Source organism: Tiliqua scincoides, chromosome 5, assembly GCF_035046505.1.
Source record: "Tiliqua scincoides isolate rTilSci1 chromosome 5, rTilSci1.hap2, whole genome shotgun sequence".
NCBI lineage: Eukaryota > Metazoa > Chordata > Lepidosauria > Squamata > Scincidae > Tiliqua > Tiliqua scincoides.
Window position 1 is genome coordinate 3,690,037 of NC_089825.1, and position 27,569 is coordinate 3,717,605.

A 27,569-nucleotide genomic window follows, 5' to 3' on the forward strand; every position below is an offset into this window, starting at 1 on the left:
AAATATCCCCACCGTTTCTTCACCTTAATTCTGCTCACGTAAAGACAATTTGCTGATGGTAGGCAAATGAATTAATGAATCTGGAAAAACTGTCACATGTTACACAAAGAAGAGCAATTATCTGAAAAGAGACACTCCTGTTGAAACTGCTTCCTTATTTTCTCACAACAAATGAAATCAGCCTCAAGTTACTGCACTGCACTGAAGGCACTAATAAGGCTGGCAGCTTGGTCTGTCTATATTTCAACAGACTGACAAAATCATCACTTTTCCTGACATAATTAATATGCCAGGAAGCTCCAGACTTGTAACCAAAACCAATTGCTCCTTTCAAACAAAAACAGTTATTTCCAGTTTTTGTATTATGGTTATTAAGTAATATAAAGTTATTAGCTTTTTTAAAAAGACAAATCTTAAAACACTGAGCTTCTGTAATACAATAAATTCAGTGTTTTACTTTATCAAACCCTTTCCATGCTATTCAAGGAAATGGAACCATTTATGAAGGACCACTGTAGAGATGGAATAACTTGCTGTTCTTCAGCCTGTAAACAATCCATAAAAGAACCTGCCCTTTGCTGGGTCCTCTTCCAAATGACAGTGGGTAATCAAGTCTAATATATTAAAAATAAAGTATTGAAACGAATGAGGACCCACCTGAAATTGGCTCGTGACCTCAAATTGACCCACTAGGTGGGTCCCAACCCACAGTTTGAGAAACATTGATCTAAATAGAACAGAGAGGTCCCAATGTAACAGCCAGAGGACCACATGACCTTCGTATCACCCCGCCCGAACTGCACAGACACAGTTGGTGGTGATGTGATGTCACCACTGCCAATTACTTCTGGGTTGTGAGCTATCAAAGTCACTCAGCAAGATCCAAAAGAGAACCTGGAACAGCACAGCAGGGAGACTGAAAAGCTGCTGAATCATGACGAGGCAGTGGTGGCGACTGCAGAGGGGCTTTCAAGGGCCGCCAAAAAGGGCCTCATGGGCCATGTGTTGGACCACCATGATCTAGAACAGGGGTGTCAAACGTAAGGCCCGGGGGCCAGATGCGGCCCACAGAAGCTTTTTAACTGGACCTCAGGCTCTCAGCTGCTGAGCAATGCTGAGGTGACACTGCTGCAAGGGTGGCCCACATGATAATTGAGCTCTCCCATATATTGAAATATGATCAAGATTTGTGCATTTTCTTCCCTGTCATTAGCAGCTAAGGAGTACCTACACAAGAACAGAGTGTTTATTTCTGGTTTTGATCTGTTTAATGACATCACTTCCTGTGTAATGACATCACCTCCAGCCCTCAGCAGGCATCATGAATGCTGTTTGGCCCTCTGTATGACATGAGTTTGACATCCCTGATCTAGAACATTTACATCTGCATCCCTTAGGACCCAAACTGGATGCTGCCCAGCTCCTGTCTGCTTCCCTTCAGGGATCAGTTTAAAAAGTACTCTGATACCTTTTAAAAGTAAAGCCAGTAGTTCCCAAACTTTTTAGCACCAAGACCCACTTTTTAAAAAGACTATCAGGACCCACCTAGCTTTACAAGACTAAAAGAAAGTTTCACCTTACCAGCCACTCAACTTTTTATTGGGGGAGGGGGGAAACACCACCTTCTGGAGCATTTGTCGAACTCCACATTCATTGGAATGGGACCATTATGGTGGTTTTGCATTTCCCTTTGCCTAGCTTTCCATAAGAGTCAAGGCATGTTTGCCTACATGTGAGTAAATACACACATGTGGCTCAGTTTCCATACAGCTCAATACAGTTTCCTTGTCAGCTTGGGAGGGTGGTCTTCCTTCTCAAGAGCTTGTTGAGGTTTCTGTTCATCAGAGTCAGACCATTCTGGTGGTGTTGCATTCCCTCAGCCAATTATCCTTTGAAGTGGACCAAGACAGGTTTGCCTACTCATGAATAAATGTGGACATGCTGCTCTGTTTCCGTTTCCATAGGGCTCAATACATTTTCCTTGTCAACTATCAGCTTGTCTGTTTCCTGAGTCACCAAAAACTGGGGTCCCAAATCACTGGTGGTCCCAACCCCCAGTTTGGGAACCACTGAGTTAAGTGCCAGCAGTCTGGTTCTATTTCAATGAGCTCCATGACTGTACAGGATCCCCCCCCCAAAAAAAAATTGACTGTGCAACCCCTTTTTTCCAAAAGGGGTTTTTACCCAAAAGTATTATTTATGAGAGAACTCACAGAACCCTCCATTTCTCCAGGTAATTCTTTTCCCTGCCCAACTGTTGTCCTGGTTGCACAACTCTCACTCTTTCCAAGCTTTCACAGGCAGCTGCAACTCACACCACAGGCTGGTTCTCAAGATGCTATCCATTCTTGCCAGCAGACTCCTCCACATTCCTCTGCTCTTGCCAGAGGCTTTAGGTCACCCATCCAAGGAGAAACCCAAGCTGATCCTGCGTAGCTTTTCAGGCAAGGTGACAGCTCAACCTCCAGGCCACACCTCCTGACTGTTCATCCTTTACTGATCCCTTTGCCTCCCACTTCTACTGATTGGAAAAGGGGGACAAAACAGAAATGAGGAGGGGAGAAGAGTGGTGTGCTACACTGTCAGAGGATTTGGCTGGCACATCACCAGATGAAGATGCAGCATTTGGCATGTCACCTCAGGCACCAGGGCCAGCATGTCCTTCATACTGATTTATAACATAACTTTAAAACGTTGGTAGTTTTTTTATATTGTTTGTATATCAGTTTGGAGTATCTTGATTAAAAAAATCTATTATTTTTTAACAAACTAAAACGGAGCCCTTTCCTGCCTTGCCTTTATCAGTGGAAGATTATTTTTCTACAAGTGAAAAGTGCTTTGTCCATCTATTGCAATTCTAAAAATATTCCTTCGCTTGCTTTCTTTTTAGCATGTGTGAAACTATATATGGCATTTTATCAGTTATACTTCAGAACCTTGAGAACAATTCTGAAAAGAAAATATTCTCACCTTCCATGGTTTTTCTGGAATTGGAGGGTCTTCAATTTCTGCATCTATATCAGCTGCATGTACCCAAGTGTCATAGCTAAAAGAAAACAGGAAAATACATACTGATCTTTCAGGTAGCTCAGCCAGGACACCAATAGCATAACAAAGTGTCAGGAAACTGGGGGTAAAATTGTAAACACCCCATATATCCCCACCAGTATATATCCCCCATATGTCCCCACCAGGGGGACAAAGAGACAAGCATCAAAAAACTAACATAATAAGAACATAATAACAGCCCCACTGGATCAGGCCATAGGCCCATCTAGTCCAGCTTCCTGTATCTCACAGCAGCCCACCAAATGCCCCAGGGAGATACACTAAAAACTAAATCATACACTAAAAACTTTATACACTAAAGCAGAATTCTAAAAAAATCATTTTGGAAAAAGAGACACAAAATTTTACATTATCACAACACAGTCAGAAAATGTGTCAAGGTTTTATGTAAATTGGGTTTTGGTATTGTCAACAGTTTAACTGAACAGCTCATGACTGATGCAACAGCCAACATGAAGGAACTGTCTGGTCCAGAGAAAACAAACCATGACTGGTCATCATGTGTCCTAGCAGCTGGTGGACAAAGGCTCTAGCATTCCGTCCATCCTCCTCCTCCACACACAGAAGGAGGACTTTAAAGCTTTCGCTGGCAGCTTGTAACCAACTGCCATTTCCCATTTCATCTGAATATATGAAACTGTGGTTTGTACAGGCTGGTAGTAGGTAAACTAAACAACAACAACAACAGTATTTATATACCGCTTTTCAACAAAAAATAAACTAAAACTGGAAGTGGCTTTCAATACAGCTTTTTCAGTATTACAGAGGCCTGGGAAACCCTGCAGATGCGTCTGCAGGACACCCTGCATCCCTTTGAGGCCAGCACTCTTATCTGGTAAGTTGGAAAAAACCCCTCAACCCCCCACCCCCAGCAGCAGCACAATCCTGGAGATCGCATTGCTGCCTTCCTCCTTCCCCTGCACATACTTAAAAGTTCTCCCAACTCCCTTGTAGTTGTTCGGGAAGCTAGGATATAAAATCAGAATCCTAATTTGATATCTTAGCTTCCAACAGCCATATTTTGTGCAAAACATAGTATCTTAGTATGCAAATTCTTTGAAAAGGTCCACAGGCACATGGATGTGGGAAGACCTGTTGATATTCTATACCTGGATTTCCAAAAGGCATTTAACCCAGGACCTCACAAAGGCTCTTGAGAAAACTCCATGATCAGGGGATAAGAGAATGTGTCCTCTTATCGATTATGAAATGGTTGAAGAACCAGAAAGAGAGGGTGGGCGTAAATGGGCAATTTTCATAATGGAGAGAGGTGAAAAGTATTGTGCCCCAAGGAACAGGACAGTGCTTTTCAACTTGTTTATAAATGACCTGCAGTTGGGAATAAGCTGAAAGGCAGCCGAGTCTGCAAATGACACTAAAGTTTCTGGGTGGTGGGGTCCAGAAGGGATTATGAAGAGCTCCAAAAGGATCTCTCAAAACTGCCTGTGACACTGACCACTCCCTGGTGTGCAGCAGAGTGAAACTGCAAACAAAGCGACTGTATCACATGAAAAAGGAAGGTACACCTCGCATTGATACCAGCAAGACCCGGGATCAGAGAAAAGTGGAGGAATTTGCACGAGTGCTTAAGGAATCTCTTCCAGGCACGGCCAACGCAAACGCATCCAACAGATGGGAACATTTCAAGAATGCCATTTACAACAACGCCTTGTCCATATTCGGCAAGAAGACCACAAGGCGGCAGACTGGTTTGAAGCCCACTCTGAGGAGTTGACACCAGTCATTGAGAAAAAGAGGAGAGCTCAAGCAGCATACAAGGCCTGTCCCAGTGAGCGCAACCTGCATGTCCTCCGAGCTGCTCGCAGCAAAATCCAGCAGACTGCAAGGAGATGTGCTAATGACTACTGGCTCCAGCTCTGTTCCCAGATACAGATAGCAGCTGACACGGGCAACATCAAGGGGATGTATGATGGTATCAAGCAGGCCCTAGGTCCAACGCAGAAGAAAATTGCCCCTCTGAAGTCTGCCGCAGGCGAGGTCATCCAGGATCGGACGCAGAAGATGGAACGCTGGGTGCAGCACTACACTGAGCTATATTCCAGAGAAAATGTAGTCACTGAAGAAGCGCTGAACAACATTGAGTGCCTGCCTGTGCTGGAGGAGCTTGACAGTGAACCAACCCTAGAAGGACTTCACGTGGCCCTAGACTCCCTTGCCTTTGGCAAGGCATCTGGAAAAGACAGCAACCCTGCTGAAGCCCTAAAGTGCTGCAAAGAGATCATCATCACTGAGCTGCATGAAATCCTCTCTCTCTGCTGGAGAGAAGGTGGAGTACCTCAAGACATGAGGGATGAAAACATCATCACACTGTACAAGAACAAAGGCAACAGGGGTGAAGGCAACAACTACCGTGGCATCTCTCTCCTTAGCGTTGTAGGAAAGCTGTTTGCCCGAGTTGCACTAAAGAGGCTCCAGGTACTTGCAGAGAGCGTTTATCCAAAATCGTAGTGCGGATTCCAAGCCAACAGGTCCACCACTGATATGGTATTCTCCCTTAGACAACTGCAGGAGAAACGCAGGGAACAACGACAGCTACTCTTTATAGCCTTCATAGATCTCACAAAGGCTTTCGACCTGGTCAGCAGGGACAGCCTCTTCAAGATTCTCCCCAAGATCGGATGTCCACCCAGGCCCCTCAGCATCATCATGTCTTTCCACAAGGACATGAAGGGCACTGTTGTCTTCGATGGCTCCACATCAGACCCCTTTGACATCCGAAGTGGAGTGAAGCAGGGCTGTGTTCTTGCGCCAACCTTGTTTGGGATTTTCTTCGCTGTCCTGCTGAAGCATGCCTTTGGAACTGCAACAGAAGGCATCTATCTCCGGACCAGATCAGACGGAAAGCTCTTCAACCTCTCCAGACTGAGAGCAAAGTCCAAACTGCAGCTGAATGTCCGCGTGACTTCCTCTTTGCCGACGATGCAGCTGTCACCGCCCATTCTGCCAAAGATCTCCAGGAGCGCATGAACTGTTTTGCAAGGCTTACCAAGACTCTGGACTGACAATCAGCCTGAAGAAAACACAGGTCATGGTTCAAGATGTGGACTCACCTCCCTGCATTACAATCTCTGCGCACGAACTGGAGGTTGTCCATGACTTTGTGTACCTTGGCTCAATGATCTCCGACACTCTTTCTCTTGTTATCGAGCTAAACAAACGCATCAGTAAAGCAGCTACCATGTTTTCCAGACTCACAAAGAGAGTCTGGTCCAACAAGAAGCTGACGGAACATACCAAGATCCAGGTCTACAGAGCTTGCGTCCTGAGTACACTTCTGTACTGCAGCGAGTCATGGACTCTTCACTCACAACAGGAGAGGAAACTGAACGCTTTCCACATGCGCTGCCTCTGACGCATCTTCGGCATCACCTGGCAGGACAAAGTTCCAAACAACACAGTCCTGGAACGTGCTGGAATCCCTAGCATGTATTCACTGCTGAAACAGAGACGCCTGCGTTGGCTCAGTCGTGAGAATGGATGATGGGCCGATCCCAAAGGATCTCCTCTATGGAGAACTCGTGCAGGGAATGCACCCTACAGGTAGACCACAGCTACGATACAAGGACATTTGCAAGAGGGATCTGAAGGCCTTAGGAGTGAACCTCAACAGGTGGGAAACCCTGGCCTCTGAGCAGCCCGCTTGGAGGCAGGCTGTGCAGCATGGCCTCTTCCAGTTTGAAGAGACACTTGGCCAACAGACTGAGGCAAAGAAGGAAGGCCCATAGCCAGGGAGACAGACCAGGGACAGACTGCACTTGCTCCCAGTGTGGAAGGGATTATCACTCCCGAATCGGCCTTTTCAGCCACACTAGACACTGTTCCAGAACCACCATCCAGAACACGATACCAGAGTCTTTCGAGACTGAAGGTTGCCAACATTGGCCCACAGGACTGTCTACAGGTTTTCAATTGTGGCTTTTAACTGAGGTTTGTTTTTTTTACTATTACAGAGCTGTCTGCAGGGCTCCCCACACCCCCCAGCGGCCAGTACTCCAACTGATAAGTTGGAAACACCCTATCAGAAGCAGCACATTCCTGGGGATTGCATTGCTGCCTTCTCCCCTCCCCACCCCTTGAGGGGGGCAGAGCTACATGCTTCCCAGGCTGGTGGGTCGCAACCGACCAGTTTGGGAACAAGTGGTATAAACAGATGCACATTGGGGCAAAAAATCTAAAGTTTCACATATATGATTATGGATTCTCAACTGTCTGTGATGGATCAGGAGAGAGATCTTGGAGTGCTAGTAAACAGCTCAATGCAAGTGTCGACCCAGTGACTGTGAAGAAGGTCAATTTCATGTATGGGACCATTAAAAAGGGGGATTGAGAATGAAAGAAACAATGCCACTGTACAACTCTATGGTAAGGCCACATATGGAGTACAGGTGGCCCTTGGTATTTGCAAGTTTGGATACCCAGATTTGAATTTGGATTTGTATTCAGATTTGAATACCCACGAACTGGACGACCTGTAGCAAGCCAAACTCAACCGAAGTTGTAGTTCGGTTAGGACTGGAAGCCCTTCTGAGGGCCGGAGAGGCTATGCCCTTAGAAAGTTTTGTAAGGCCTCCAGAAGGCCAAAAAAACATGACCTGGTTTTCAGCCAAAAACTGAAGTCATGCTTTTTGGCCTTCTGGAGGCCTCAGAGGGGCCTCTGGACTCCCCAATTACCAGATTCCAACATATGCGGATTTCAGTATCCACAGGGTCAACCTGTATTGCGTCCAGTTCTGGAAGCCACATCTCAAAAAGGAAGTAGTGGAAATGGAAAAGGTGCAGAAGACAGCGACCAAAATGATTACTAGGCTGGGGCACCTCCCCTATGAGGAAAGGCTACAGTGTTTGGGGCTCTTCAGTCTAGAAAAGAGGCACCTGAGGAGGGACATGATTGAGACATACAAAATTATGCAGGGGATGGATACAATGGATAGAGAGATTATCTTTTCCCTCACACATAACGCCAGAACCAAGGGACATCTGCTAAAATTTAGTGTTGGGAGAGTTAGGACAACAAAAGAATATTTCTTTACCCAGTGTGTGATCAATCTGTGGAACTCTTTGCCATAGGATGTTGTGATAGCACCTGGCTTATATGTCTTTAAAGACATCTAGACTGGACAGATGGACAGATTGATGGAGGAGACTGGACAGATTTATGAAGCAGAAATCCATCACAAGTTACAAGCCATGACAACTAGATGCAACCTCCAGGTTTTAGAGGTAACATTTCTGATTGCCAGGTGCAAAGGAGTGGCAACAAGATACAGGTATCTCGTTGTCTTGTGTGCTTCCAGAGGCATTTGATAGGCTGCTATGAGATACAGGAAACTGGACTAGATGGGTCTTTGACCTGATCCAGCAGGGCTCTTCTTATATATTCTTAAGTTATGAGCAAGAAATACCATCTTTAGTGTGTATTTCCCATGATCTTCATCATAACAGCATTACTGAACATTTGCTTCATTCAATATATCTTCAAAAGCCAGGACACTTCATCATCTGAGAAAAAATGGTCTTACACAGAACACTATAATAAATTTCTGAACAATCAGTTCAGTCACCAACTTCAAACAATGAAGAAAAAATGGCTCCTTCTGTCTCATAAGCAAGGAACGGAACATTAAAAAGAATCTCAGACCTTGTTGTTCTTACCTATCTGGGTAATATCCCCAATGCACAAGAACCTGCTTATCTTTTTTCATCACAGGTCTTAACCATTCTTCTGCAAAAAAAATAAAAAAAAATAAAAAATAAAAATAAAACATGATGTTTTTTTAGGGTCAAGTAAATTTTCCCCTATTTTGGACTGCTTTTTGTCATAGATTGCCTCTTTCTAGTCCCTCTCCCCTGGCTTCTGTCTCATCTTGAAAAGGCTACTGTGACCTAGGACGCAATCCAGAGGTGCCCTTGAGTCGGTGCAAGTCCCTTGCGCCGGACCAGAAGGGTTGCAAATGTGCCGTAAGACACGTTTGCGCCTCCTTGGGAATCGGCAAGGCGTGTCAGCCTATGGAGGCTGACACAAGCCTCTGCATCGACAGAGGCACCAAGCCTTGCACCAGCCCAGCTGGGCCAATGCAAGACTCCGGGGTGGGCAGGGAGGAGGTGGGAGGGAGACGTTCCGGGGCAGCGGAGGGTGGTCGGCCCCGGGGGCGGGGGGAGCAGGAGCCAGGGCTGGGACCCAGCAGTTAAGTCAGATCCCAACCCCCGTTCCCGGGGAGTTCAGAGCCACTTCAAGTCACTCTGCTCTCCTCTGACTTATGCCACCTCAAGAGGTGACGCAAGTCCAAGGAGACCCATAGTGATCAGGGTGCCTTACCCGGAAGTAAGGGGAAAAGTTTCCTCTTACCTCTGGCTGAGCCACTTTGGGCCCCACGCTGGATACAGCACAAGCCTCTTGGCTTGTCTGCTCCAGAGCAGGATAGGATTGCGCTGTTGCAAACTTAGGGGGGTTTGGGGTGCTCAGAGTTCTTGGTTCTCGAACCCTAAAGCCCTCAAGGCTCCCATTCAGTAGTACTGCCACCACCCTGTACGTGCCAGTGTTTCAGTCCAGGGACACTGAGATCCTCTACGCTTAATTCTATCCCTTCCAGGCACTGAGCGCTTTCTCCAATTAAAGCTTCAGTCCTCAAGTTACTAGACCTCAATGAGCACTTGGTAGCTTGCTGAACGGCTAGGCAGGATTCTGAACCTTTGTCCCCAACCGACAATTAAACAACTTAGTAAAAGAGATTTTAGTTTATTAAATACATAAGATTACATAAGGCAGCAAATGCTAGAGGCATAAACATCTAGGAAACATATCAGCAATAAAATAATAAAGCTAGCAATAAAATAATAAAGCTATTAATCCCTATTTCTCACCTGGGTCAGCTTCTTGTGAATCTTTTAGCTCCAGGCTACCTGTGAGGCCAGATGCCCATGTTGGACAATGGAGCTCACAAGCATGCAGGATGTTGCACCCAAAACCTCTATCCAAGAAGGGACCCAGACACCCCATTGCGCCCTCATTATTATACTTCTTATGCAAATAGTACTGAGATGACTTCATACTTATTTAGACTGTCCAATTAGAAACTTTTGAGGACAGAACCTTCCAGAAGTTGGCTTGGTTGGTAGCCCTCTTAGTTCTTACCCCTCCCAACTGGAGATCCACAGCTGCATTTCATCAGCTTGATAAGGTGCCGTTCTGTCTGCAAAGGTGCTACATTCAAATGGGTTGTAATTCTTGTTGTCTGTCCTTTCTGGCCAGCAGAGGAGAGACAACAATCTTTTTGTTTGTTTACTCACATTCTTGCAGCTAGGAACTGCTAGCAACTTCTCCGTTACTGACTTAGTTTGGTTCAGGCTCCATATGCTAACCTAGGCCTAACATGTATATATTCATGACATGCATCCCATGTGTGGTACTGGGCATTCCTTCTTCCCTTGTATCCCTCTGAAATGAGCACCATAGCAGAAAGCCCACATGGGCAACCAGACTGTTTTCTACATCTGCTGTCTTCTCATTTGATCTACCCAAGGACAAGAACTTCTAGGCAGCCCGCCTATGGATGACGTGTGCTAGATGATTGCGCATTCAAACCAGTTGACCAGATGGTTATAAACCATCTAATTGGTTGGACCTATAAGTCCTTCAACTCTAGACTTCTTTTAAGGCCATGCACAAGCCTGCATACGTGTGTTGTCCTGATATGCTGTTGAAACAACTGCGACTTCAAGTGCTCACGCTCAAAGAACTGTGACCCTGACACAATATCACAACAGTATGGAAAATATTTAGTTTGTCACTTTAGAGATTTCTTAATTTTCAGCTTGTTCTTCAACCTCCAGACCAAAAACCTTCCTTCTTTATCATCTGTTTACTATTTGATCTGTGCCTTGTTTTAATCCCTTGCCTTTTCCCATCCATTATTTTCTTAACTTTTTAACAAACACCTTGCAGTGATTTCCAAACTGTGGGTCCGTGGCCCACTAGCGGTTCACAAGCCCATTTTTGGTGGGCTGTAAAACAGACAACGCAAATTAGTCAATGTGCATCTAGGATTAAATAACCTGGGGGGGGGGCGCACTAATGCCCAATCACCATTATATCCACAGAGGTTTGAGCAGCTGGTAAAGCAAAACTTTTTTTAGGAAGGTCCTGATGCTAAAAAGTTTAGGAACTACTGCTGCCTCTTTCTGTCTGTACTTTCTACTCTTAGGTCATTGAAGAGTCTTCCATTTTCCTGGTAAATTCCAATAATCTCAGCAGATGGGCAAGAAGAAAGCAGGGAGCAGTGTGCCAGCTGCTAACCACTGGGCACTGCACCATTTTGGCCTCTGTACCTTTCCATCAAGCAATCTACAAAGAGTTGACAGCAACACAGTCTGCTGAGACTCACAGACTTGAATAACCCAAACATTAGTATACAAGCTGAACTTGTGTGTGTTCGTTGGTATACATGTGCATGTGCAGGGGTAGAACTAGACATAGGTTAACACACAGCAGATTCAAGGTGAGTGCACAGTCAGGCAGTGGCCATCTAATCCACATGGTAAGAATGCGACATAAGATCATCAGAAGAGCCCCACTGGATTAGGCCAAAGGCTCATCTAATCCAGCTTCCTGCATCTCACAGTGGCCCACCAGATGCCTCAGGGATCACACAGGACAAGAGACCTGCATCCTGGTGCCCATGCGGCCCACAAGAACACTCCCTGGTCCCTAGTGCAAGGAGGACACATGGAGCAACCTAAGGGTCTCCTGCAGTGTTCCCAGTTCTCCCTCTTACACAGTACTAAATGCAATTACAGTTCAGGCACCAGCCCTTATAAAGTACACTGCAGCCCTCGCTGCTAACTATTACTAACCTTGACCTCTATCTATTAACATGCCAGAAATAGCCCAGAAATAATTAACAGTTTACACATTTGTTGCTTTTGCAATAACGAAGACTGCGTGTTGCAAGGCTCAATCAGTGCAACTTTGTTTAGAAAACCCAATTATGCAAGTTGCTAATTAATTTTTAAATGTACTTTAGAAATGCTTAAGTCTGCCTGTTCTATTCAATTTCTACTGTGTTCGCTGGTTTAGGGGTCTTGGAGGTAGAAAATACTTCTGATTCTAAATAACTTGACAGTTGCATTTCAAGGTCAAGGGGATTTTAAACTAAATAGGATCTGTGGGTTCTGCACTGCAAGTATTGCAATTACTTTGTGAGGTTTTGATTTTGTTCATTTGTCTTAAGCACGTTACGAAAGTGGAGGGCAACATGCCCAGGCAGTTTTCTTCAAGGGGTTGCTGAAGACAGCAGACGTGGCAGCACCTCTGGTGAAATGCACTAGGACACAATGTGAAACCAGAAGACAATGTACTTTGTACACCAACCCCAAGCTGAAAAGGGTTTTTTAACTGACCTGGGGGTCACTAAGGCTCTCTGGAGGGTCTGGGGAGCCTGTGACCTCCTCTGCACCCCTCCTGCTATAAAAAAGAAAAATAATCTGAAACCATTGCGAAACCGCAAGTGGTTTTTTTTCTTTTTCACACGACTCACAGCTGCTTGCTTTGTGACTCGGGGCTAGCTTGCTAGGATGCAGTCACATCCTGTGGAAGGGTTTCCTCTCTTAACCATTCACCCTCTTCTTGGCAAAGGAAACGAGGCAGCCATCAGTGGACTCTGAATCCCCTCTGGTAAAGTGTCTCTGATGGGTGTCATGCCAGAGACAAAGTCATGAGGACCGAGGAGTCCGAAACTGACCCCTGAAAGGGTCCTGATCAGCACACTTTTGAAGGGAAAGTAGGTGGAAAAGAAGGACAAAAATGAGCTCTTGTGTTTTCAGCATTCTCTAACTATATTTCTCCTACCCACCCACCCCCCAAGCTCAGCTTTTATCATGGTCTTCTATAACAGTCTTCTTCCCTTCACCAAAATCTTGATGTAAGGACTGCCCATCCACAATAGAAGGGGGTGGGGAAGAGAAGACAATGAATGTACAGAGGGATCCTGTATCCCCAGATCCAGTATCCACAGAATCAGTTATCCACTGATTGGGTCTGTGCCCCCCCATATGCTCCCCCTCCACAGGCAAGGTGATCTCTACTCCCCTCACCTCCAGAGGGTTCTATGAGCCCAGCAGAGGTTGCTGATGTGGCCCGGGGAAGTGCTTTTTTTTTTTTTTACTGTCAGGCTCAGCATGAGTTTGAACAGCCTCATCTGGGGGGCTTTGACACACTGAATTGGCTTCTTCCCTTGAATCCTTCTGAAATTAGCACCAAGGCAGAAAGCCCACATGGGCAACCAGTCTGTTTTGTACGTCTTTTGTCTTCTCATTTGATCTCCCCAAGGACAAGAGCTTAATCTTCTTGAATTGGGAGGTTATTTTGTAAGTCCCGTGGCAATAAACTCCTCCCCTCCTCTCTCTCAGCCTCTAAAGCAGGGGTGCTCACACTTTTTTGGCTCGAGAGCTACTTTGAAACCCAGCAAGGCCTGGAGATCTACCAGGGTTTTTTTACCATGTTCACGCCATCATAACATATAACATTTATGTGTACAATGTATGTTGGTGTACCTTGCATAACCGCATGAGCCAATATTGCACAACACAACATAATTAACTATAAACATTTTTTGTAATTACTTGAGTTTACTTTGATGACTTTGATGAAGTGAATCAGCCAAGGATGCATAGTCCGGACAGTAGCTGCTGACAGCCAGCCTCAAGCACACTTCCAAATGTTCATCAGTCATGGTGGAACGTACTTGGACTTAATGATCTTCATGTAGGAAAAGGCTGACTCACATAAATAAGTGGAGCCCTTCCTGCCTCAGGTGCTCTTATATCCCTGAGGGCCCTATTGCCTTCAATGGCTGCAGCTGTGCAGCACACTCTGCTGGATGCCCAGGCCTTACCCTTAAAGGGGCCACTGCTGACACCACATCTACCTCCTCACCAGATCTTCCTCGATTCCAATACAAGTGGGGGGGGGGAGCAGATCTCTATACAGACCAGTGCAAAAACAGGGGAAAGGTGTGGGGGAGGGAAGATCTCTATATAGACATCACAGCAAGACCAGTGCAAAACCCCTTGCACACAGAACCAACAGATGGAAGTGGGGGGGGGGGCAGATCTCCATACATACCAGTGCAAAAACAGGGGAAAGGTAAGTCAGCCCCAGTAGAGTCAACGGGGCTCACTCCCAGGGATGCGTGGACGGGAGAGAAGCCTGCCAGCGGCTCCTCTCCCAGGGAGGAGCCTGCCAGGGGCTCACTCCCTGGGCTCACTCCCTGGGCTCACAAGCCTGCCAGGGGCTCACTCCCAAGGATGCGTGGACCGGAGAGAAGCCTGAGAGCGGCTCCTCTCCAGGTCTACTCACGAGTCAGCCCCAGTAGAGTCAAAGGGGCTCACTCCCAGGAATGCGTGGACGGGAGAGAAGCCTGCGATCGACTCATTTTGCCTCGCGATCGACCGCGATCGACGTACTGAGCACCCCTGCTCTAAAGAGGTCCCTCACTTACTTCAGTAAGTTGAGTAGGAAATAGGAAAAGAGAAGATGAAATTGCTAGTAGGAGGAAATCAAAGACGAGAAGAGAACACAAGTACAGGAGAAATGGCTAGCCTAAGAAGGTCTTGGGGCAGGCATGTGGATTTTGCTTCATTCTCAACACTCAAGGGCAGACAGGACAGAAAACTGGGAGGCATCTCCTCCTAGGGGGCTCTGAAAGCCCTGGTTAATCACCCTGGCTTCTTGAGCAAACTGAAAGAGATAACCCATGCAGATACTACCCTCCACCACAGATGGCACACACTTGCACTGTTGGAGCTGTACTTGGTTATTTTACACACAGTTGACTAATCAATGAGCAGGATTACTGGAGCAGCTAGTGTATAAATGGGGGAGGCGAGTGACCAATCATGGAAAGCGCAGCACGCGAAGTAGAGAGAAGCCAGATACACAAGCTGAGGCAACTGCCTCCAGCCAACTTTCGGGATTCTGTCTAAAGTTCTAGTGCGTGTTCCACCCCTTTACTGTTGAGGGCTGAGAACCAAGACACAGGATGACCAGCTAGCAAAACATGTTCTGAGAGAGCTTCAGAAACACAACAAAGCCCTCTCCCTTCCATTATCTGCACTCAGCCCATTTCAAAAGCACTGTCCTTTATTTCAGTTAAGAGAAGCAGAGCCCACTTTTCAAGTGATATTCTGTTCCCAGAAGGATTAAACTACGGTTTCTGAAGTGAGACAGGCTACCGTCCTGAGGGAGGTGCAGATTGATACTGGAGGTTTCTTAGTCCTGGCCAGCCCACTAGACTCTTGGCAGAGCTGCCTGGTCTTGAAATGGCAATGTGGGAGCAAGGAGTCCTTCCTCTACCACCTTCCAAATGATGAGCTCTTCCATCTCAGCCTGGCTAAGCAACTGCTTTGGTAGCATTAGCAGAAAGGTGTGGGGTATGAAGATTTTAAAATAATATTAACAAGAAATATTTTACATTTGCTAATGGAAAATCACAGGTTCTAAAACCCCACATCGCAATCAGAGGCTGTCCAAATGACCCAAGGAGGTCAGGAATCGGGATGCAGCAGAGAAACAGGCACTTCACCACCCGTTTAATGGAAATAAAACCTGTCATAGATACTCTGGGGACCCCCGTTCCAATGTAAGAACAATGAATGAAATGTGTACTGATCCTAGTGTTGGACATTGACCGCTCAGCCATGAAGCTTCCTGGGTGACCTTGGGCCAGTCACTATCAGCCTCACCTCACTCACAAGGTTGCTGAAAACCATCCTCAGCTCCTTAGAGGAAGGACGGTACAGAAAGGTGAAAAATAAATACAAATAAGTTTCTCTGCAGGCTGGCATAACAACAGTTCCGCTTTGTTTGCTGCAGAAATAAAAAGGACAGACAGGTGACTAGAATAAAAGGCCAGAGACATGCTAGGTGACAGAGCATCTGCATTTCATTCAAGTTTTCCCAGCAGCTACAATGAGTACTTAAAACAAATCTATGATCCTTCAAACCAAAATACCCAGAAAAATGAAACACAAGACGTTAAATGCACAAGGACAGCTTACTACAGGAAGCGCCCTCAAAATGAAAAGCACAAACATATAACAGAGCAGGTAGGAGCAGGCTGCCAGTTCAAGCCTCCACCTGAGTGCAATACTGCCATCTAGTGGAATTCTGAACATCAAGCAGCAATGCAACCAGGTGAGTGGTGGGGCAGAAACAATTTGGTCTAAAAGGCCACACTGAGATATAAGAATTGTACAGAGGCCCACAATTCAGACTCATTCTAACTATCATCTTAGATATCTGCTACCATCATTCTATTTTTAAAAGAATTAAATTAAGCACAGGTAACCCCTCTCCTCCCAAAGAAAGCATGCACCACATTTTCTTTTCATTCACAAATCCCACAAGCGTCTCTTAATAAAAATCCAGATTAATTCAGCTCCACACATTGTCCCCACTCTCTGTCCATTCACTCAAGGATTTTTCCACCTCCACTTACAAACTGGAGGGGGGGGAAATCATTCTGCTTTTAAAAGAATTAAGTTAAATCCCATCAGGTGCCTCCCCCAATGAAGCAATTAGTCCAAGTTACGAGTCAACCTCCTTCTCTCTCCCACAGACATTTGTTTTGCTTTTAAAAGTTTTACATTTAATGCATCATCTCCAGGAGACAGAAGCAAATGCTCCTGGGAGCCAGAACACCAAATCGAAGGAGCCAAGATCAGCTCAGGATGGCAGAACCAGTGTGCCCATTTGCAGATGGTGCAGTTTTGTAGGCATGCAGCTGGGGGAAGCGGATGTGCGAGTGAAGGGGATGGTTGTGAAACATCCAGCCAAGCATTCTGCCAGAAGCCAAGGGAACTGAAGCCAGTCAGGGAGAGGCAAAAGAAAACAAGTTCAAGAGGATGCAAGAGCAACAGATGGTACCCAGGCTACAGGCCTGCCTGGAAGTTGTGTCTTGAGAACCAGTGAGCAGTATCCCCCCTGAGCTGCAGGGCCACACAGCTCAATACTCAGTGTCTCATGTAGCTCAGCAACCTGCAAGTTCAGTGATGACATCATCACTGAGCAACTGGAGGCAGTGTTGTGGCACACTCGCAAAAGGGGTCAGTTCCTGTACATGTAAAATAGCAGCAGAGCAAGGGGTTGTGGTCAGATACCCTCTACCCTAAATCAGCTGGAAAAATCCAGTAAGCAGCTGACCCTCATCACCAAGCGGTGGAAACCAGGGCAAGGCCAGGAGGCTCAAGGGGACAATTGACAGGGGGCCAGGCCCAGGAATAAGATGAGTGAACAGAGGGGATGAGGGTAGGATTAAGAGTACACAAATGAAAAAAAGTAATTTTCTTTGTTGAGACCTGTTCTCAATAAAGCTCGCTTGCGACTGGAGTTTGCCGCTTTGGAGTTGTTCCTGCTCAGGACTTAAAGATCCATTGGTAGGAAAAAAGCATGTTCTGGGGACTTGATCAACCCCCTAGGCAGACTGTGAGGTTCGAGTCAGTTTGCCAACTGACACAGCTCATTCACCTTTTTAGTATTTATTCAGCTTTCCTCCCCACCACTCCCTACCCATAAAGCAACTAGGCACACTACCTCCACACACCTGACTCCTCTCTGGGGAAAATCTCCATCATCTCCAAGAAGGAAGAGAGGTGAGGCACCCAAGATTCTTTTGGGTGAAGTGGAGGAAGATGGCAGGACTCAAGAGGTCAAGCCCACAGAAACAGCCTCAGGGCAGGCGAGAGGAGGGCACCTGGAGCAAGAAGCAGAGGCTTTGGGCTCAGCCTGCACTGCCTGTGTGCCAGAGAGGGGCAAGGAAGCACTGCTGGACTGACATGGAGAATGACAGCAGAACAACTTCCCAGGCACACAGACTTCTGCTGCTGCCTACAACTGCTCATACGTTCAGGAGCACGGCCTGCAATCAACTCCATGGCAGGACAGCCTCACCTCAGAAGGAGCCAGAACAGAGACTCTTCTGTATCAGACCTGGCCAACAGGCCTTTGTTTGCCCACTGTGATCTGTGGAACTTAGACCTTCTTCACACTGATGCAAGCAGAGCTTTTCCAGTCTTTTCCTGAGCAGTTTAAATGTCTTCCATACCAATATGGAAGGACCACCCACAAGGGACAGAACCAAGCCAGCCTCATTGCCTGAAGCCCACTGAAGGACCAGCTACAGAGTAATTTTATTTGGGATTTAGGAAGAGGGTGCGGCCCAACGTCCTCCCTTAAGTAGCAGTGAAGAAAGGGAGCAATTTGTTAGGCCACATGATAGCAAAGCCATTTCCATTTGGGTCTAATCTCCTCATTTTAAGAACAGCTATGGCTTGGAGGGGATGGTCTTGACACTGAAACCTGCCTAGATAATGTGACGGCCGCAAGAGAAACTGTTTTGATGACAGCAACTCCAATGCACAAGTGGAGAGAGGGACTCGGATCAGTGGCCCCCAAACCCAATTCAAATTCCAAGGCACAGGGAACCTAGGCACTAGATTAAGTACTGCTGTCCCTCAAAGAAAACCAATTAAAGAAACCTGTATACATGACCATGGTTCAAAGTGGATTTGTTTCCTGACACCTAGGGATACTGTTCTATGCTACCACCTATTGTTTTAGGGTGCTGGTAACAAGACTTTATGGGGCCAGAAGGAACTCTAGCACACCCAAAATTTCTCTACTACTGAGAGGCCAGTTCGTTCCAGTGGACAATGTTAGACAGGCCTTCCAAGTGAAATTATAGCTTCTGTTCATCAAAGGAGGTGAGCATGTCCTCCTCTGAGGAACTGATTTCCTTCAAGCAATTCTGCTCAGTTTCCATGCTGACTATCAGACCTGGCAGAGGATGTGTCATCAGCCCCTTCATCAGCCATCTGTGAGAACCCCAAATGTTCCTTGGTCAACATAATTTGCTAGGTGGGGAAATCATGATCTCCTTCACCAATAAGGTGGCACAAAGATTACTTCTGCTGCTCTTTCCCTGATCCAGCACAGAAGCTTGGAGTGAACTGCGATAGGAGAAAAATGCATACAGTACAACAGACCTCTTGGACCAGGTGTATCTAATGCAGTGTTTCTCAAACTGTGGGTCAGAACTCACTAGCTAGGTTGCGAGTCAATTTCAGGTGGTTCCCCATTCATTTCAATATTTTATTTTTAATATATTAGACTTAATGCTACCATGGTATGTGATCGCATTTGGGGAAATGTGATAGATCTGTACTTTTAACAGGTAACTATGTAAATGCTTATAACAATGATAGTAAATGGGACTTACTCCTGGATAAGTGGGTACATTGCAGGCTATGATTGTTAAAAATTTTCCTGCTTGACGATGTCACTTCTGGTTATGACATCACTTTCAGTGGGTCCCAACAGATTCTCATTCAAAAAGTGGGTCCCGGTACTAAAACTCTTGAGAATCACTGGTCTAATGCATTGTCTCTACAGCCTGATTAAAGGGGGTGTCTTTATATGAAATTATTTAGTTGCATATTTTCTGGAGATGTGAATAGATTGACTATAGGTTGACCAAACCAGACTATGATCCCATGAAAGAGTACTAGCAGAAGCCTCCATTCTAACTTGCTGATTGATTCAAGCAGACCATCATCTGCTTAGAAACCCCCACCATCTATTCTGCTGAGATGCATTGCAAATTAGCCTCCACCCAAAGGAACAACTGATTTCTTGTTTCTATCTTGGCATCTAGATAGGGATAAGCTCTGCTGGGGGCAGGTTACATTTGCTTTGCTTAGTGTTCCTTGAGCTTTAGGCAGGAATATTTGCTATATATCTTTTTAGGCAGTAGAACATGATATTCTGCTCCAAATGAGTTTTCAGTAGTTTTAGGTGTTAGCTATCTAGTTTTTAGTTTTATTTTATTCCCTTGCAAAATCTCTATGACAGAGTTAGGGCAAAACATTGGGAGAGGATCTAGACTTCACTACTGTAGCCTTAGAGCCCAGAAATGAATCTTTCCCTAGGTACCTTAGAGCAGTTTGGCAGCAGAGTCCCAAACTGCCATGTTGACATCAGGCAGAGCTGCAGTGGCCATGGTTCAACTGCTACCAGCAATGCATCCAGGTCTGTTTACCTGAAGTCTCTATGTATAGCAATGGACCATAATACACACTCTGGGTGCTGCTCTTTTTGGAATACAGGTCAAGCTTACAGAACTCCACCTTGACCTCTGTTGGCCACAAACTGGCACCTGATGCAGATCATTTACTTTGGGGGAAAGGAATGAGGATTCAAATGCCTGCCTCATTGTATTGTGAAACTTCCTTCTCTGGTTGGTGTCTGTTTGACCACCTCTGATATTTGAATTTTGGTTGTATCTTTCAAAAGTTTGTTGCATCAGTGCCCATCTGGATTCTACCCACACACCAAGCCGTACATTAACACACCAAAAAGGGGGACTACCAAAACCTACTTCAGCCCTAGTAAGAGGATCAAGGCATCAAGACATGCCTATCCCAGAACTGCACGTATGCAGTATCCCAAATTCTAATACAAATTGGGGTGTTTCCATCAGCCAGGTGTGCTCTACCTGCTGATGCAACTATGTCAACTTGGGAGTCTCTATGCTGCATGAAATCCCTGACAAGGCTTTCCAATCACCAGATATAGATGAGATTCCAACCTGATGAAAGAACCTCTGTGCTATTTGTTTTTCATTCACCAAATACTGCATGGAACGTAGCATGCCCAGGTTTCCACTCTTCCTTGCTGTTCTTGCCAAATCCCTCTCTGAACCCTTCCCATCTTCCTCTCTTGGTTTAGGGACTGGGCTAAAAGACTAGTATTTTCTGGTGCAATCCCTTCCCTCCAACCCAGGTCCTCTCCTCCTTGTCTCCTCCAGAATGTATGAGACACATGTTCACATTCAACTACCATTCTAGAAACACACTTGTCAGGCACTATGGTATTTTTATTGCATTGTTTTTGTACATTCTTTTTGATATATATTATAATAAATTCTGCAGCCTTTGTAAAGGAAGCTCTATTCCCCCTCCATTCTCTTCTTTAATGGAGAGGTGTGTGCTAATTCTGCACAAGGCTAATCTGCACCCTGTCTCAGGTCCCCTATCAATTGTCATTATGCCTCCATAATCTCTCTCAGAAGGCTGCAATAAGGACTGGTCCTCCTTTGCCCTTTCGAGAGAACCACTGACTAAGTATTCCCAGGTAGCTCTTCTACTCAAAGGTGGATTGCCCTGATAAAAATAGAGCTACTAACGTATGTTCTAGACTAGACTGCAGCTACTGACACAAAGTCTGTTCTGTTTTTATCTTATAGGCTTGTGGGCATGTCGTGCCAGAAAGATTTTCTTTTGCTGGACTGGTCCATTCTGTAGTGCATAACCTGTTAAAAAAAATTGCAATAGGTCCTATTTGTGATTTGGGCAGGCCTGAGGGAAACACCATCTTCAGTCCCTTTGGGGCAGAGGCAGCCACTCCTTCTTGAACTGTTTTAAGGTGAAGCAGGCAAACTGCCTAGACCAGTGGTTCTCAATGTTTTGCACCAGGACCCACTGTTCAGAATGATAGTCTGTCCGTGACCAACCAGAAGTACCATCATTAACCTGGAAGTGATATCATGGCTAGAAGTGACATCATCAGGCAGGAAATGCTTTCCTGAAAATGCAGCAAGCACTGAAATTGCCCATGGCAAGCACTGAACACCATTTTCCCAAGATAGGCGGACTACAAATAAATTAAAATAATTATAAATATTTAATTAAAATAAAACAAATTAATGGAAGATGACATGGGGAAGCCAACCCTGTTCCACCAAGTGAATTCTCTCTCTAGCCTGCCTGCAATTACCTCACCCCCCCCCCCAAAAAAAAAATCAGTAAGATTTTCAGCCCTACCCAATGCGCAGTTTAATTTAAATTCTTATATTTAAGTCAGTTCAGTGTAATTTGGGACAAAATCACATTTTAATCAACTTTTTTTTGGTTTGGGATTGAGATTCAAAGCTTTCCTCTAAACATGATTAAAACCCCAGAGTGATGAGGTGAGGAAATGAGGCTCCACTGAGGGGAGATTGGAAAAGATAGCAACTCTTTCCAATAAAGCAGCGGTTTCCAAACCAATCCTGAGATACAAAAATTGCAAGTGTTCCCAGGGGAATGAATCGGGTTAACCAAGGTTAACATCAGTCAGAAAAAACAGCCAGTCACGGCAACGTGAAAGCTGGGGAAATTCATGTAAGTAGTGGAAACGATGGAGAAGGGACAGTCTAGTGATCCCATAGCTCATGTCTGACCTCCTGAGCCTAGCAAACAACCAGCTCTCTGGTCAAGCCCCTCAATGCCCCATCACCAGGGCAGGAGGTCTGGTCTAGAGGGTAGAACCTCCATTTGCCTGAAGATAACATCCGAAGGTCGCCAGTTCGAGGCCACCGGCACCGTGAATGGCAAGACCTTGAAGCAACTGACAAGCTGAGCAGTTATTCCACCTGCTCTTTGGTGTGAGCAAAGAAACGTCTTGGCCGCCCTTCAAGTGAGAGATGAAGGGAGGCAACTGGAGGCCAGAAGTGATACCAGATCAGAAAAGATCCAACTGAAATGTTGTGCAGTTCTTGAAAGACAAAACCTTTCTTTGATTGTCAAAATCCCTACGGGGATTTAGAACAGCCTGCCTATGTAAACCGCCCTGAATTAAAGTCCAAGGAGAAATCTGACGACCAAGAAAGGCAGTATATAAATACCTGTATTATTATTATTATTATCACCCATTTCCTGTTCTAAGAAATTCTAGGATTTCATATTGGACTGTGCATATGGTACAGGAAAGTATCTAAACACACTCTAGTGAAATTCGCTGCTGCCTGCTTCCAACACATTTTCACACCACAACTTCAATTCCAACGAACTAGGACAAGACGCCAAGTTTTAAGAAAATGAAACAGGACTGTGCCTGAGGATGCATTCAGAAGGCACTGACTTAATATCTTTACATATTTGAGCAATTTATATTTTTCTTAGGCAACCGTTCCCAAGACAATTCTGAAGTTTTAGAATGGATTATGTGGCTTTGTTTTGACCAAGGGATGGTCACTGCCTGTTTCAGTTACATCAAGACCAGTTCTCAAGGTTTCTAAGAATTCCTGCCTCTCATACCTATTAAAAGTCAACCAGGCAGCATGACTGCTAGCATTCGAGACATGGGTGCATGCATGTGATACACCTGTTCTACAAGCACCCTAGTTTTCAGCATGACTCAGAGAAGATCGGCAACATTTTGGCGTGTCAGAATTATCAGCTTCCCCTCCAACTCTTTCATCAAAACAGTAAATTCTTGTGGCAAACATGTATTTCAATTTATAGGCCACCCCCACCCTCGGGATCTGCAATATCCAATTAAGATAAAGACTTCAAGTAGATTCCTCCAAAATCACTCCCACTCAGTTAAAGCTTGCTTATTTGCTTTGTGCAGCACTGTGAACAAGAACAGAGTTCTCAGAAATACTATAGTAAGCTCTCATTAACAGCTACTGATGTGATGCACACTGCTGCCTGACAAACCTTTTTCTTTCTTTCATGGTGCTGGGTGCCTGCCAAGAGACTAAGACCCAGGCCAGTAAGAAGAAGGATAAACAGTAAGAGGTCTCTGATCCAAAGAGTCCACAGCTTTTATTATATGCACCATCTCACACCCCCTCCCCCCCAATTCCACCAGTCTGGCTTGGAATTTTCCGGCTCTCTTGTTCTGCCTCTCCCTGAAGTTAACTCAAACTACTGCCTGGCCTCTGGATTTGATTCAGAGCCCTCTTTCCACCTTCTTAGCTCCACTGTAAAAATAGGGAAATTGCCCAGTCGCAGCACTCTTGCCCCATGACTCATGTAACACATTGCATCCCATCCAGCAGAAACAAACTGGCAAACTTAGTCGCTGATGCAGCCTCGCAATCAACCACAACGTCCTTCTGTCTCTCCTTGTCTGTCTCACGTGCAGACAAAATGACAACATGCTTAACGTACCTATCATTTCCTCCATGGTGTGTGCTGCAGTGTGTGAAAGTTTTTACGGATCCTTCTCCTTCCTTCTCTTTTACTTTCCCAGTTTACCTCCTTTCCCCTTCCTTCTGATGCCCTAAAGCCTCCCATCTCCCAGCCCCTTTCCCCCAGTGATCAACATAATGTTCTATGTCTTTTCTCCCTCTTGTCGTAAAGATGTACAGTTTAGGCCTAATAGCATGTAGAGCCTGAACCAAACTAAGCCAGTAACAGAAAAGTGGCTTACAGTTCCTAGCTGCAAGGATGTGAGTAAACAGCCAACCAGATTTACAACTCAACAGAAGGTAAGAATGTAACACCTTTGCAGACAGAGCGGAGCCTATCAAGCTGACAAAGGATAGCTGGGTTAGCAACCAGACCCGCTTCGGAAAAGTTCTGTCCCCAAAAGTCCCTGACTGGACAGCCCAAAGTCAGCTCAGTACTATTAGCATAAGAAGTATAAAAAAGGAGACCCAAGGGGGTGTTGGGGGGCCTGCTGGGACAGAGGTTTTGGGTGCAACATCCTGCAGGCTGTGGGCCTTTGTCCACCATGGGCATCTGGCCTCACAGGTAGCCTGGAGCTAAAAGATCTACAAAGAAGCTGACCCAGGTGAGAGTTAGGAAATAATAGAGATAGCCAGCTAGTTTTGTTATTTTAATGCTGATATATTTCCTAGATGTTTATGCCTCTAGCATTTGCTGCCTTATGTAACTTTATGTAACTTTATGTACTTAATAAACTAAAATCTCTTTTACCAAGTTGTTTCATTGTCTGTTGGGGACAAAGGTTCAGAATCCTGCCTAGCCATTCAGCAAGCTACCAAGTGCTCATTGAGGTTTAGTAACTTGAGGACTGAAGCCTTAAGTGGAAGAAGCGCTCAGTGCCTACAAGGATAGATTTAAGCCTAGAGGATCTCAGTGTCCCTGGACTGAGACGCTGGCGCATACAGGGTGGCGGCAGTACTACTGAACAGGGGGCCTTGAGGGCTTTAGGGTTCAAGAACCAAGAACTCTGAGCACCCCAAAAACCCATAAGTATGCGACATGGTGACAGCGGTGGGATTGGCGAATCGAACAAATGTATGGCTGCACAATGCTTGGATTTTTGTGCTGTTTCATTTCCTAAACAGTCTAGCAACTCTTGAGAAATAAACGTCACTCCCAAAATCCTGACACCCTATGGTTTGAATTCTCCCCCCACATGATGCAATAGGCTGTTTTTGCTTGTCATTCACCCATTTTCGCTGCTCCTTGGAAATTAAATTGTCCCTCTCCATTACTTCACATCCCGGCAGTGGCTCTATCATCTTCACAACACCTCTCCATTTCCCCCTGTGCTTATGCCATCACACACCTGTAAGGATTTCCTCTTCCTTCTCTGCATATAGCAAATGCTTAGGACCCAGCTGACTGAATGAACAAAGGCCCAATCCTATCAAAATTTCTAGCACCAGTGCTGCCACAAGGCAGCCCCAAGGTAAGGGAACAGATGTTCTCATACTTTGAGGAGGCCTCTGTGACTGCCTCCCCACCACAGGATGCAGTGCATGCCCTGTTGGCACAGCTGCACCAGAACTGGAAAATTTGATAGGATTTGGCCCTAACAGTTACTGTTAAATTACCCCCAACAACAGTAGTTTATTGCAACTTTCACCCTTGTCTCCTTCCTTGTTCCCCGCTGAGCCACTAGTCTCTGCTATTAGCCACTACACACAGTCCCAGGACATGACACATTTTTACCCTGCGTCCACACATTAACCTGTGTTTAAAAGGACACCCAATGACGATACCCATATATTCCTTCTTTTGAAACATTCCTGTGTGAGAGGCACTTCAAGAACATAAGTTATTGCAATGAATACTCTGAGACTTATTTTCAAACAATTAGACTAAATAAACCATTCTAACCCACTCTCTCTTGCTGCCTAGCATTCTAGGAACTCTCCCTCAGATCACCACTATGATTCCTTCTTCAGACCCTCCCACAAAACTGCCCTTACTGATGAAACCTTAGCCCAGTGGTTCCCAAACTGTGAGCCATGGCTCCCCAGGGAGCCACAGAAACCTCGTGAAAAACTCTTCACCCTATAAAATGTATAGAATTGTAGCCATAATGGGGAGTCACAGCCAGTGGCCCTGTAGGTCAAGGGAGCTGCCAGTAGAAAATGTTTGGGAACCACTGCCTTCATCTTTAACGCAATAGGCATAACCCCTGCTAATTGGGTAAGAGGCACTTTTTCAAGTGGGTGCTCCTTTTTTAGCAGGGGGAGAGTAACTGGCCCACCTCACCCCAGCACTGTCTGTTCTAGTGGCTGTCTGCTGGTGTTCTTTTGCATCTTTTTAGATTGTGAGCCCTTTTGGGACAGGGAGCCATTTAGTTATTTGATTTTTCTCTGTAAACCGCTTTGTGAACTTTTAGTTGAAAAGCGGTATATAAATACTGTTAATTAATTAATTAATTTCAAACCAAAACATATGCAACTGCATTTATTCACAGCCCACCCATCACCTCAGCCCCTGCATGGTCTACCTCACTACTGAACATTTATCGCACTCCGTAGAACAGCCTTTTTTGCATACATTACTAAGAACCAGGAATGCTGATCATTTCAATGTACTGCACATAAACACTGCTACCTTGCAAAGACTGAGAGTGCCCCATATCTTTACAAGCAACACTCAAGCCAGTATTTGCATGTCCTACATCCGTAAACTGACTGGGACCTTGATCTGATTTCAACACTGGCCCTTTTCTACTCTCTATCCTGCTACCTGCTCTCCATGACATCACTTTAGCATCATGTTCATGTCACAACATTGGTGAGATTGCTGCACGTTTTACCTTCATCCAGTGAGGTAGGAACAGGATAAACATGGTGGGTGGCTTTAGACTTGTCGTCTGTGACGGTGCCCTAAGAAAAAGCAAAAACAAATACGTAGAGGATTAAGTTTTCTTGTAGGACAAACAGAGCTGTGAAGGCCCATTCAAAACAAACCTGGAAAAGGGGGATTTTTTCCTATCAATCCAGTTCCCCTACAAGGCACATGTTTCCATTTTACTCGTGGAAGAACTAGAATTTCGCAGAAATAATGAAAAACCTTTTATGAATTCCCCCCCCCCCAGAATTAGTGAAATGTCTGTTGAGATTAGGTTTACACTGTGTCTACCCTTTAACCCTACAAAATGTTTTCTAACCACCATGCAAGACCATCAAAACCAGACAATTAGGATTCCTATCTGCTGCATATAAGCATAACTCTTCGGTCCTCTCACCTGCTTCACTATCCTCCATCAGCAGCATGTGAAAGAAGCTGATCAGTTATATTTGGCCCTTAATACCAAGATCTATTTTAATGCTGTGATTGCTAAAGTGGAGGCAGATGTTAAGTGTCTTTCCAGTCTGATGCAGACTAAAAAAGGGATTGTTTTTCACAAGAGGTACCCTCACTGCATTGTTGTGCCTAGTAAACAAGGG

At 45.4% G+C, this 27,569-nt stretch overlaps 1 protein-coding gene across 1 annotated transcript in view; it reads right to left on the reverse strand.

Moving 5' to 3' along the window:
* SMARCC1 (SWI/SNF related, matrix associated, actin dependent regulator of chromatin subfamily c member 1) overlaps positions 1-27,569 on the reverse strand; it is a 129,155-nt gene that overhangs the window by 86,246 nt on the left and 15,340 nt on the right. Inside the window, exons 6-8 of the mRNA XM_066627421.1 lie at positions 26,936-27,005; positions 8,743-8,812; positions 2,971-3,046 (exon numbers count right to left, since the gene is read on the reverse strand). Of these exons, the coding sequence (XP_066483518.1) occupies positions 2,971-3,046; positions 8,743-8,812; positions 26,936-27,005 (216 nt within the window). The remainder of the gene's footprint in view (positions 1-2,970; positions 3,047-8,742; positions 8,813-26,935; positions 27,006-27,569) is intronic.